Source organism: Pinus tabuliformis, chromosome 7, assembly GCF_031772625.1.
Source record: "Pinus tabuliformis cultivar Carrire ecotype Pingquan chromosome 7, CPIR1, whole genome shotgun sequence".
Classification (NCBI taxonomy): domain Eukaryota; kingdom Viridiplantae; phylum Streptophyta; class Pinopsida; order Pinales; family Pinaceae; genus Pinus; species Pinus tabuliformis.
Window position 1 is genome coordinate 482817656 of NC_142293.1, and position 14044 is coordinate 482831699.

The 14044-nt window shown below is 33.0% G+C and overlaps 1 protein-coding gene across 2 annotated transcripts; it reads right to left on the reverse strand.

Annotated features, from left to right (window-relative positions):
• Positions 1-11364: 11364 nt before the first annotated feature.
• LOC149248110 (caffeic acid 3-O-methyltransferase-like) lies at positions 11365-12970 on the reverse strand. Of its 2 annotated transcripts, none has more exons than XM_089458340.1 (3): positions 12133-12970; positions 11965-12029; positions 11365-11862 (listed from the first exon to the last, which is right to left on the reverse strand). In XM_089458340.1, the coding sequence occupies exons 1-3, from the start codon at positions 12914-12916 to the stop codon at positions 11569-11571; spliced, it is 1143 nt and encodes a 380-aa protein (XP_089314466.1). In that variant the 5' UTR covers positions 12917-12970; the 3' UTR covers positions 11365-11568. The 2 variants fall into 2 exon arrangements, with proteins under 2 accessions (XP_089314466.1, XP_089314465.1); XM_089458339.1 differs by having other exon boundaries at positions 11965-12047.
• Positions 12971-14044: the final 1074 nt, after the last annotated feature.

Here is a 14044-nt window from a genome sequence, read left to right on the forward strand (position 1 = left end):
TTATAAGAAGGTCATCAACCCCACCCTAGAAGATCAAAAGTATCTCTCTATTTTAACTAGCTCAAAGAAGAAAATTAATATAGCAAAGTTTAGAACGAATTCTCATGAGCTACATAGTGAAACAGGTCATTGGGCAGTTCCTAAAACGCCATGGACGGAAAGGATTTGCCATATATGTAAGAATAGGAACATCGAGGATGAAAACCACTTCCTCTTAGAGTGCCCCGCGTATAACCACATTAGATCTCAGTTTCACAATCTTTGTTACAATACTGACCTTCCTAGCCTTTTACAATGTCAAAATTATAGTGAGCTCGAGAGGCTTCTCTCCAAGCTTTTTGAGCATAGGAATAAAATCTTAAATCAAAATAGATAATTTGTTTCTTTAGGTCCGATAGACCATTATTTGGTCGCAGCGGACGTTAACCATCATCATCATCATCATCAGATAGATAATTATGGAGTTTTATTTTTTCTGATTTCTTAAATTTAATTTAGTATTTTGAGAAAAATTAATATTAAATTGAATATTTTGAAAATTAAAAAATCATTTTTAATTTTTTTAAATTGAATTATTAGAAATAAAAATTATATTAAAAAATAATAAATAATAATAAAAAATATTATTCTTTTCTTTTCGGAGTGTTTTTTATCTTTTTCTTTTTCATTTTTCTTTTTTCTTTTTTCTTTCTTCTTTTCTTTTTTCTTCTTGTTTTTTTTCTTTTTTTTTTCTTTTTCCTTTCTTATTTTTTTTTTCTTCTTATTTTTTTTTATTTTTTTTATTTTTTTATTTTTATTTTTTTTCTGACTCCAATCCCTTTGCCTCTCTATATCTCTCTCGATCCTCTCCCTTCTATAGAAGGTGCTCCCTCTCTCCCACTCAAATCTCTAGTCTCTCATCCTCCTTATCCCCTCCACCCTCCCTCCTCCGACATCCTTCTTGCCTTGGCCTCCCCATTAGCCCCCTTCCTCCTCCCTTCGAAAGAATCCTGACTATAAATCAATCTAAGGAATCTCTTCCCATTTGACATTCATAAGAAGCCTAGAAGGAAAACCAATAAGGAAATCAAGGATGAAGCAGTAATAAAAGAAATAGCCATGGGACCTAGCAACCAATGGAAACATACATTGAAAACAACATTGGAAACAAAGAAAAAACAAATCAGACAGTGAGAGGGAAAGGTCTTTCTGCTCCATCTCATAGTAAATAATGTATATGGTCTCCTGGAATTGTAGAGGACTCAGACATCCCTTGAAAGTCAATATAGCAAAACATCTTATCAAATTTGAATGTCTAGACTTCTTCCTAATAGAGGATACCAAGTCCTTTGAACAAGAAATGAATTAGATAATCCAAAAAACCAAAAATTATGAAGGAACGACCATAAAGAAACAGGTGCATCAGTTGGTATTTGTCCAATGTGGAAACAGACCTCATGGGAACTTATATGTCAGTATAAAGAGATGCATTGGATGAAGAATGAATTCAGAAAATAAGATCTCCGATTATCAATTATGTATCTTCAATATTTACGCTCTCTCTCATTTTAGAGACAAGGACCACTATTAGAATTCCTTGGTTGACTGCTTAAGCCTCGAAACCAATAAAAATTTCATAATTGGAGGAGACCTTAACCTGATATTGAATGCAGATGAAAAATAAGGTGGCAACTTTCAAGCAAATCCTTTCAGAGATAAGCTCAAGAACATCATAGAAACTCATAATCTAATGGACATTCTACCCAAAAATGGTAAATACACTTGGAGCAACAAAAGGCTAGGTCTGGGTAATATCAAAGAGAGGTTGGACATATTTTTAATCCATGATAACATCATCTCAGACTATAACTCCGTGATTTCAAAGATCATCCCTTCAGTAGCTTTGGAACACAAGGCAATTTCCATAAAATTCATGGAAAGTGTAAACTTATGACCTCTTCCCTTTCGTTACAATCCCCTCTAGACAAATTTTGAAGAATTCAGAACTCTAGTCTCCACATCATGGAATCAAAGCATCAATGGCTCCCCAAGTTTTGTTTGGAAATCAAAGCTAAAAAATGTCAAAAAAAAACTCTATAAGGTTGGGCTCGATTACATTATAAAGAAACTCAGCAAAAGAAAGTAGAGCTGCAAAGGGAGCTTGAAAATGTTCAGAAGATCATGAAGGAAGGAGAAGTAATAAAAGAGAATCAACTGAAAGAAAAAGAACTACATTGGGAAATTTATAAGAACAATAAAAATGAGGAAGAGACCTGAAGATTAAAGTCCAGAAACTTGTGGATTCATGATGCAGCAACGCTGCATCTTTACACAATTCGTGGGCCTGTGGGTTATGGCCCATGAAAAATTGAATTAATTTCCATTGTGCACTCTGATCGCAGTACTTAAATTGCAATTCCCAAACCTTTCCGCCCGAGTGTGATCTGCGTCAAAGGACTTTGGTTGAATACGATATAACTCCTTGACCGTCCATCTCTCGCTTGATTTTTGTGACAAGATCTCAACCCACACTACTGTCTTAAAACAATTCTCACGCAGATCTAAAATCGAGCCTCACAAACAAACACACCCAAACAAACAATGACAAATATAACTGAATGCCCAATCTTCATTTCTTCACAAAAAGAAAACAATATGTTTAAAACTGAATCTTATTTAAAACCCCACAACTATAACACATGATCCAAAACTATCCAAAATACATAAAAATACAAAGATTCTTATTTAAAATCACAAGCCGGATATTAAATTTCTGTGGCCTTCCAATGTTCTGGTCTTCACTCGCAGATCTACATTGTAGCTGGCTTCTTTTTTCCACAAAGAATAGACTTTACTTTTTAAAAGAGATTACAATAGCATGGATCATCTAGGGTCCACGGTTTCCTCCCAAAATCGCTTAACAATCCCCTAGGATCACTCCTTTTTAATTACATGGCATATTTTGAGAACAAATCAAATCTTCTAGAAACATATGGATTTTACCTTTGAGGGAATAAATTTATCATTTTAATTAAATTTAATGGAAATTAATGCCCCTTTTCAGACCTTTGTCCATGTCTTCTCTTTCACAACTTTGAATTTAAATTTTGATTAAGGGTACTCCGATGCTCCTGCATCAATTCATGTCAGTGATAAGAATATTGCATTCTTCCATAACACCACTAAAATGATAATAATCAAAAACCACATAGAGACAATCAAAGGAGAAGGGAATGCTGAAATAAAGGGACAGGAAGAAATAAAAAGGGAAGCATATCAACACTTCAAAATTTTTCTCTTAGCAGATCTTGAGAATCAAAACTATGAATACTTCACAAGACACATCCCTAAATTAATTTCACAAGAGAAAAAAATTGTTATCATAAAAGAAGTGGAAGAAGATGAATTACAGTTATCCATTTGAAATCTTCAACCAAATAAAGCCCCAGGCCCTGATGGTTTCTCCATTTCGTTCTATTGTTCCTTCTAGTTGTTCATTAAAAAAGGACCTTCTAAAGATGGCCTGACGGCTCTTTAAAAAAAAAATGGCAATACTAACTCAACTTATCTGGCCCTCATCCCTAAGGAAGCTAAGCCACCCTCCTTTCATTACTTTAGACCCATATCCTTATGCAACTCCTCCTATAAAATTATCTCCAAAGTTCTAGCTAATTGGCTCAAGCCTCTCCTCCCCAACTTGATTTCTAAAAATCAAGGAGGCTTTGTACCGAATAGGAAAATTGTTGATAATATTATGCTTGTTCAAGAAGCCATTCACTCCAGTCTATCTAGAAATTAAAAAGGCTTCATCTTGAAACTAGACATGGCTAATGCCTTTGATCGAGTCAACTATTATGTTCTAACTATTGTTCTTCATAAGTTTGGCTTCGATTCAAATTTCGTAGCTCTCATAAAAGCCTGCAATATTGGGCCCTAGATTTCCCCTCTTATTAATGATAGACCTGGTGGTTTTTTTCAAAGTTCAAGAGGCTTAAGACAAAGTTGTCCACTCTCTCCATTCCTCTACATTATCATGACATAATCTCTTAGCAGAAACTTAGAGCACAACAGACATGATGGCACTATCACCTATCTCTATTTTAGCAGAGAAGTCAAGTGCATTAACCATTCACAATTTATTGATGACACCTTATTCTTAGGGGGAGCCTCATGTATTGTTGTTAAAAGATTCAAAAACATCTCAGACATATTCTTGGTTCTTTGGATGCCTCCTAAACAATTTAAAAAATAGTATTTATGGATGGAATACCCCTACAAGAACTCTTTCGCATATTTCTCAAATACTGGGAGTCCCTTTCAAAGCAAACTAGGGTCACTTTAAATGCTTGGGACTGCCAATTTCTAAAGACATTTTGAAGTTAGAGATTTGGATTTCTTCCATAGATAAAATGAAGAAGAAATTCAAAATTGGGGCAATGCTCCAGCTCAATCTAGCCAGGAGAGTTACTTTGATCAAATAAGTCTTATCAACTCTTCTACTTTATCAATTTTCTATCATTCAAGCACCTACTGGAATACAAAAGCAAAAAGAACTTATTATTAGAAAATTCTTATGGCAAGGGGGGAAATCAGAGACCAAAAAATTCAATCTGAAAAATTGGGAACAGGTAGCAACTTCATATGATAATGGTGGCATTTCCATTCGACTTTTTGTTGTAATGAATATCACTTTCGAAGCAAAGATAATTTGGAGATTCATCACAGGGGAGCCCTCTTGGTGGAAACAAATTTTGGAAGCAAAGTACTTAATCTCCACTCGTTAGCATTTTCTAACATAAAAAATTCCCATTAGACCATGTTTGCAAATCTGGAATCTTCTTTGAAAATCTCTACCTATTGTAAAGGAAAACACATCCAAAATTCTAGGTGGGGGTCAAGGCATTAACTTATGGAGAGATAGTTTCATGGCAAATTATCCTATATCTGAACTTCGAGGCATACAACCTCTCATTACTTGGATGACAAACAAAGGAATATACTCTCTCAACCAAATTTCAATCTAGAACCAACATGATAACACATGGGAAGGTTGGTCCCCCCCAACCTTTCCTCCTGATCTTAGCAATCAATAGAATTTTCTCCTTTCACACCTCAAGGAAGCAACTCCAATAAGCCTTGGTCAACTAGACAAATTCAAACCCATCAGGAGGGGATTTCTCTGTAAAATTAGGTTATGTGAAGCTTCAAGAAGAATATGGACATCAGGATTGGCCCTTGTGGAAATCAATTTCGAAAACAAAGAGCCTTCCAAAAATCAAAATTTTTATTTGGACTATGCTAAAAGGAAAGATCCTAATTGCAGAAAATATAAAGAAAAAATGCATCCATGTTCCTACACGATGTCCCCTGTGTCAAAAAGAGGAAGAAACAATTCAACATCTTTTCTTAAGCTACAAATTTTTTGAAGAATGTTGGCTCTCATTGATCTACCCGCTTGAGGCCAATATCTACTTTAATATCACCCTCTCATAACTATATGCTAATTGGAAAGTAAGCTACCCTTATTCTTTAAAAAACAATAATTTGATAAAGAGGTTATGGAGAAGTCTCCCTTCATTTTTATGCTGGAAAATATGGCTCACCCAAAATAAACAAATATTTCAAAACATTAAGCCGAAAGTCAGAAAAATTTTAGCCAAAACAAGGGGATTAGCTTCTTAATTTCTTTTTGCAAAAGGAGACAAGAAATTGGACAAGAGTATCCTTCAACATGAAGAGAAAATCTGGATCAATTTTGTTTTGGATAGGCCACAAATCATGGGCAACCCTCTTAAAATCATTCTCTGCAATCCCAAAGATTGGAAAATTCATCTGAAATAAAGGGATTTTTTGATATGGTTAAATTCCCTAAAAAGACTACTTTTTTTTTATGGAGCTTAAAAATTCAACCCAGGTAGAGTAGGTGTTGGAGGTTACATCATCGATCATGAGAATGCAAGCTCGATCTCCTTTGAGTGGGGTCTCATTATAGAAACAAAAAATAAAGAGGGAGTGTATGGGTTTCTACTGGGATCCCAAATCCTAAGTAGCAGAAATTATATGAACCCAATCATCATTAGGGACTCCTCAATCCTAATTCAAAAAATCATTAAGAATACAAAGCTGAAAATGTTGATCTCGATCAAATTACTACCATAATCCATCATCAGCTAAAATTTTTGGGAAATGTTTCCTTCTTTCATGCTCTAAGAGAGAACAATAAGGTGGCTGACAAGCACACAAATAATGCTTGCGTCTGACCTCAGGGAGAAGTAAAAATCAATAATGAAATACTCTCCAAATTCATCCCCTAACTCCTCCCATCCCTTCCCTCTCTCGCTTGATTATTTATTATTAAGAAAAGACTTCTCTCAACTCCAATACCCACACTCCATGGTCAACAACCTTATCTCTTCGATCTCCTCACCTTCCACAGCTCTCATCACAAAGCAGATATGCATCCCTCCTCGATCCATTTCATCTTCCATTTGAGCTTCTCAACAAATTGGTAATCATGCCTCCTTAGACCATCGGGCTTCCCATTTGACTCTCCCTTCCTATTTATTCATGTCTCCACCTTCATTTCCCCATGCTTCCCTCTCTCTTCACTCGAGCAATTCCTCTCTTCTTCCCCTGCAGTGCCAATTCCTTCCCTCTTCGTTCTCCTCAGCTCCCTCAGTTCCCCTACTTTATTTGTCATGGATGCTACTGCTCTTTTTCCTAAGGGTCAAACTTGTACTCACTGTAATTCCCTCAAGGTTGCTCTGGACCAGATTCGATCCATGCAAATTTCGTATCAGGATAAAATCAAGACAGATATTGCATACCTCTATCATCAACACAATGAGTATAGAAAACAATTCGTGCAACTCAACAACAGATGTGCTCATTTGGAAAATGCAATATGTGTGTTGCAAGAGATGGTTGCCAAAAACCTACGAGAATGCTCAAATACTTTGGACTACAACAGTAAAATCCATAAGACAAAGGAAAATGCAGTCAATAAAGACGAACAGGAATACCCGCTCATTGCTCACTATGACTCTCCTTTGAAATCAACAAAAATTACTCCTTTCTCTTGGATTTATATTTTCAATCATATTTAGCTATGCTATGTAAATGCATTCTGATTCTACAACAATTTGTTAGATCTTTCAAGTTAAACACAGTAGGTAAATTAGGAACTTTTGAAGTTAATGTAACAGTTGGAAAGGAAGGATCAATGATTTTTATCTCTCTGTCTCCCTTGATCACTTTAGCCTTTATGTATTGCTTTCTTCTATTTTGGAATGAATATAACATCCCTGAATCTGTTAAAAAAAAAATATTGTGCTTCTTACAATTGAATATGCTATAATGCATTAATAATTATTATTTTAATGAATTCTTAAAATTGAAAATAAAAATATTTGTATAGTTAATGTATTTCACCTAGTTTAACTATTATAAGTTTTCACCCTATTGCAAGAAGATTTTTTAGTCAATTTTGTCCCAAAATCCAATAAATACTTGGTTCCAAAGACTATTTTTAATCCCATGTGAGAGAGAGAGAGAGAGAGAGAAAGACCTAGCTTAGCTCTATCTTGATATATTAAGGGTCAAGAGAGATTAAATATCGTGAGGTGTAAACCTTTCTTAGAGTTTTTCACTTTAAAATAAGTTTTCACCTGAAGAGATTTGATGATAGAGATAGATATGAGATTAACATGGATCAATGTTTATATATATATGTGTGTGTGTGTGTGTGTGTGGGGCATATATTCATGCATAAATTATTTGTTAGTAACCAATTGATTAATACATCAAATAACCTCATGTCTATTAAGGACCGAGAGAGGGTAATGGTCCTCATGTCTATTAAAGACCTAGAGAAATTAATTGTCTTGAAGCATAAACCTTTTTTCAAATATTTTACTTTTAAAAAATTACACCTCAAATAGTTTAATCATTTAAAATTAAAATGAATATATATTAATTTATTTATTTTTAAATTATACATGAAATACAAACTTGGATTATATTAAAAAAATTTGAGGAATGAAAAAGACAATTGTTCATATATAATTTATTAGTTGGTAACCAATTGATAAATAGCTCAAATAATCCATTTACCAACATATATAAAACTAGGAGTGAGTAGATGGAAAAACTACAATAAATTTGGATAATTTAAATTAAAACCACAACAAGCATTTTCTAAAATTCCGTATCAATGAAATATTTGTTTTATAATTCACATCAAACTTTTTAAAGCATTTTTAATTTCAACTAAATTGTAGATTTATTATTTCAAAATAAACAAAAATTAATTGAATAACCAAATATTAATTTGAATTATAAAATGAATTTGAATCTAGGATTTCTAATTCGATGAGACTTCATTTCCACAATCATTATCAATTGAGCTACCCCGAGTGAACAAATTTACACAAATTTTAATTTAATGAATATAATTTTAATAAATATAAAAAAAATTTCCTAATTTTATAATTTACATCAAAAAAAATGCTATGATATTTTTTAAATGTTATATATCAACTTTGTATTAAGAATAAAATAAATTACATATTTGTTTATAATGGAAAGTAAAATATAAGAAAATTTTTAATTTAAATTACTTTACTTTTAATTAATATAAAATTATCAGATAAAAAATGTTATATATCAATTTTGTATTAAGAATAAGATAAATTAATTATCTCTCACATAATGGAAAATAAAAATATAAGAAAATTTAAATTTAAATTATTTTATTTTTAATTTATATAAATTTATGTTATTTAATATTGACATTCAAATATTCTATTTATTGAAATATTGAAAGATTGGGAATTAACAATTTTATTTAACTATACATAGTGAAATATTTAATGTAAATCTTTGAACATCACTTGAATTTATGTCTTACGAGCATTGTTTATTTTTTTCAGTATAAGAATTGGCATCACACTTACAATAATTTCATTTTCTTTGGTATCTTCTTCATGTTTCTACCAACATCTATATTACTTTCCAAATATTTTGAGAATGCCTAAGAGCTCTCTTTCCCATTACCTCATCCTAAGTCCAAGGTTAAGGAGACACATCCTTTCTTTCCCATTACCTCATCCTAAGTCTAAGGTCAAGGAGACACATCCTTTCTAGCATTAATGTTTGGAATACCATTTTTTACATACAGTGGGATTTTAAAGAAAACTAGATAGAATATATCATAATCTTTATTATTTTCAAATGTATGCATTAGGGATTATGCTCTAATAACACACTATTTTATGCATTTTGCATGATTTGAGAGATAAGTTGAACAACTAATGCTCTCCATAAAAGCAGCATATTTAGTGGTCTTGATGAGTAATTTCATTTAGTTTTGTGTTTATATAGATCTTGAACATATTAAGTTAAATAATAAACAATATATACATTTAAGTCCATAATGCAAGTAGAATTTTTTAGTAGCATTTATGATATTTTGATTAAATTTATTCTTTCCTAATAAGATTTAAAATGAACATAAATCTCATTATTAAGTATATGCTCAAAATATGAACATAAGATGTAGTGCTTATGCATCATAGGTAAATATAGATTACACACTCTTATATTAGTATTCACTAAAACAAATAAAAAATAAAAATAAAAAAGTTATATTAGTATTCACTAAAACAAATAAAAAATAAAAATAAGAAAGTGTGATTGTGTTTAAAGTTCTATAGTGTCACTCAATGAATAAGTGGTGTAATTATTATTAATATAATTTTTATTATTATTAATGTATATACAATCTAAGAAAAAAAATAGAATATACAAAATGTTTTTATAATTTTTTTTGAGGAAGTATCTAGGCAAATCCACCTAAAAAGATATTTAAGCAAATCTACCCAAACAGATCACATCCCATTGGCTTTTGACCCGGTGACCTCCCATTAGGGAGGTGATTCCACCAATTAAACAAACCCTTGGAATGAAAATTTCTTTATAATTACTTTTTATCACAAAAAAATTAAAAATTTAACAATTTATTAAATTTTAAATAAATAAAAATATAATATTTTATTTATTTTCAAATTTATATTTAATTTATTATTTTTCAATTTCTTTGAAACTTAAAAATAAAAGTAATCCTTCAAAATTGGATCAATGCCCACAACTATATGTAAGACTTGATTTAAGCATTATCTCATTCATATATCTCTTTTAATTTATTTATTTGTGTAAATGTTGTTTTCTAATCTTATTTGATTAGATGCATCGATTTTAGTGTAAAAGTTGTTTTCTAATTTTATTTTATTTCTTGCATTAGATGCATTGATTTGAGTGTAGATGTCAATTTTTGACTTGATGTAATTGGATGTATGATGGTACATTGATTTTTGTGCTATAGTAATTCAGCCTCTTAATATTGGAGAGAAAGAGAGACAAGGTATGATGTTTACTACAATAGCTCAAGCTAAAGATTTAAATGGTTTATGATTTAACCTTTCTTTTTCATATAATCAATATGAAAAGATGACAAATGTAACAAGAGAATATAATCAATATGAAAAGATGACAAATGTAACAAGAGTGACAATAACAATAGTAAAAGAAAATAATTTGAGATTAATCAGAATGAAGTCTATTTGTAATTGACTATATTCTTATAATTCACATTTTCTATCATTCAACACTATTACATTGTCACTTTACATTCAAAATTTGTATTTCCTCATTTTTCATCATTAAAATTATTAACAATATTTATCATCTCAACAAACTGAAGTAACTAAGAAAATTTAAAATTAAAATGACTTAATCTGAGACATATTTAGCATATTTAAAATGATTATATTAATATTAAATGAATTTACATATTATTGATAAATTAATCATATGTTCATTAGATTTTCTTTGGCCAAACATGACTGAAACCAACCTAGATCTATCTTAACTACAGATCTATCAAGCTTCGAAAGGGATCAAATCTCTCAGGGTGCAAACCTTTCCTCAAGTTTTGCGCTCAAAAAATAAGTTTGCTCCTCAAGAGATTTTGCTCAAAAAATAAGTTTGCTCCTCAAGAGATTTTCCTCAAATTTTGCACTCAAAAAATAGGTTTGCTTCTGAAGAGATTTGATCCGTTTGGGCCCTTGATAGATATCCGGAATTAAGATGGATCTTAGTTATAAAATAAGAGTTCAGATAATTATATTTGATAATAAATATTAGACTAAATTTATTTTAAATACAGATTTACCAAGCGTTCAAAAAAAATCTAAAATTAACATAAATGTAAGATAGTACTGTGGACAAATACCATAAACTTCTAAACCACGATCGTCAAAAATAAACTCATCAAATAAATAACAAACTTATCTTCAAAATAACATTTTACAACCTAGCTACGATATATATTCTAAAAGTAATAATTATATGCTATTAAACTCAAACCACCATCATGATAGAAGAGAGGACTTCTGTTTTTCAGTAGCATGCTCCGACATCTCGGTGGATGTACACGATAGACGCTGATTAAATATTTTCTACGTGACAGTAGAGGATCATATATTTTATACGACAAATCCGTGGGACTACATTTAAAAAGAGGACCTATTCTTAGGATTTGGAGAGCACCATGAGCACTTGAAGGAAAGGCAACTTGACGATCCTGTGGCTAGCGAAGCCTGATCTCTGGAACAGCCCTTTATATTCTTCCTCGCTTCTTTCCTTCCCTCCCGTTGTAAAAATCATCATTGTTATATCAAATAACAATCCCAGTCGCCTCGACATACTTTGATCTTCTTCAACAACTGCTTCCACAATTAACACCTTTCCCTTCGCTGGCGTTGCCTCGTAGCTTCTTCTCAGCAATTTCACACACTCCTCATCCTCCCAATCATGCAAAATCGACTGCAATAACAATAATTAAAGATCTTCTTTTAGCCCTCAGAAATAATAGTAATAACAAGTTAATTTGCTATGGAAATGCAAAACCAGAGAAGAATTCATCACCTTCATCAAGACTGCATCGGCAGAAGGTATGTGCTCGAACATATTTCCCTCCATATGCTCCACCCCTGCAACACTCAATCCCACTTACAACTTCCTATAAATCATCTTGCTGTCGTGTTATATCAACAAATTTATTATATTAATGGTGACCAACATTACAAATCTTACCATTTGTGGGAGGCGCAGTGGCAATGACATGAGGGAGATCGAGATTAATGCCATGAATATGTGGATGTTCCTTCACAATGATGGACAAGGCAGAGCCCATGCCTCCTCCAACGTCCACCAGCGTTTTCATACTCTGAAACCCATCATCATACATCTTCGCCACGGAAGCCATGACAGCGCTACTGTTAGTGGCCATGGCCTTGTTAAAAGTCTGGTTGGTTTGAGGATTTTTGCCAATATATTCCCAGGGACTCATACCATAAGCTTTGTTGAAGGGGTAGCAACCTTCCAAGACAGAATCGCCCAAATATTGATAAGCCTCCAGGTAGACCTTGTCGGCTGCGAGAAGCAGAAGAGGCGCACAGGATTGCTGGTTTCCATCCTGCACCAGCAGCTTCGAAATGGCGGTCGAGCCGTACTTTATTTTCTTGGGGTCTGCGTCACCTTCCTGATCGGCTTCTCTTTGTTCAGTAAAAACGCCATAAGATGCAAGAAACCTCAGAATTCTGTAGAGGTATCCCAAATCCACATGCGAATTACCAGTAGATGTGGAATTAGCAGCAGCAATGTGAGAAGCAATCTGGTCCACGGAAAGAGGGCCTCTTTTGGCGATAATGTCGGGAATTTTGAGCGACACGGCTGCTTTTAAAGCCATGGGCTTGGCAGCAGAGAGTATCATCTCGTAGAGATGAACTTCATGGATTGCTGCAGATTCAACTGATGAGTTGATCTGTTGCCCGCCATTAGCCAAAACCTGATCCGTCGAGTCCATAGAGGCTGCCATGTGAGCAGTATGTAATGGAGCTTGAATGACCTGAAGTTCATAATTGTAGGAGCTGCTGATCCATTTATATAGTAAAAAGATTTTAAGCCTCCCTCAGCAGGAGTGACCAGTCAATGCTGTCTAGATCTATGCCTTCCCATCAATCAACACTGAGGTCTTCATTTTGGTTATTTTTCCTTAGGAAAGAAATTCACGATTCTGGACCAAATCAGATCTGGATCATTGGGAACACTACAAGAGCCACTAGAGTTTCGGTGTGATACGCCAATGGTAGCATCTTTACCTATACAGGCCATTGCCAAAAAAGTATTGTGAGGTCATTATTCAAAACCCAAAAAATAAAATTGGTAAATTTTGATAAATTAATGTTTAACCCATTATAATCAGACCTGTAATTTGATATTATGTGAATATTTTTTTCATTTTTCAAATGTTTTTTTTTTATCTTGAATAAAAATTTTGGCAATGAATAAAAAATCTTGAAACTGCAGATTCAACATCTAAACATTTAAGTTACCCATCATAAAATTTATAGGTTTATAATAGAAGAGGTTAATGGTCACTATTTCAAATTTAAAGATTTGCAGAATCATTCTTAAATTTTATTTAGTAAAGTTTTTCATTATTTTATTTTTTAAATATATATGTTGTAAAGTTACATTATTTTAAATTATATAGATCCATTTTAATCAGGGATATACCATAGGCCAAGACGGATCAAATCTCTTGATATACAGATCTCTTTTGAAATGCAAAATTTGAAAAAAGATTTGCACCTCAATATATTTAATCTCTCTCATCACTTTTCTTTACTGGTCTAGGGTTTTCTCATTGCGCGGGCGAGGAGGGTGAACCCTAGCCACCTCTGCCCGTGGTTTCGCCTCTGCTTCTCTGGTTGGAATCGGATGGGTTTCTTGCTGCCGCAGACGGTGTTGTTTTGGATGCACGTTGGCCTATCCTTGCTATTTTGGAGCGTTGAGGGAACAGGGGTGCGGAGGTGACTGTCTCTGCTTTGTTTCGTGCCGCTGCAACATGGCTGGGTTTGCTGGGGTTTCTATGGGCTACTGAAGAAGTTTGGGGTAGTTGTTTTTACATTTGATTAGTCTATTTTAGGAGGAGAGTTTTGAG

Coding starts and splice junctions, on each gene's coding strand:
- LOC149248110 (XM_089458339.1), bottom strand. CDS start 12,916: ATGGCAGCCTCTATGGACTCGACGGATCAGGTTTTGGCTAATGGCGGG. Junction 12,048..12,132: donor CACTGCGCCTCCCACAAATG/GTAAGATTTGTA, acceptor GGAAGTTGTAAG/TGGGATTGAGTGTTGCAGGG. Junction 11,863..11,964: donor CCGATGCAGTCTTGATGAAG/GTGATGAATTCT, acceptor TTGTTATTGCAG/TCGATTTTGCATGATTGGGA.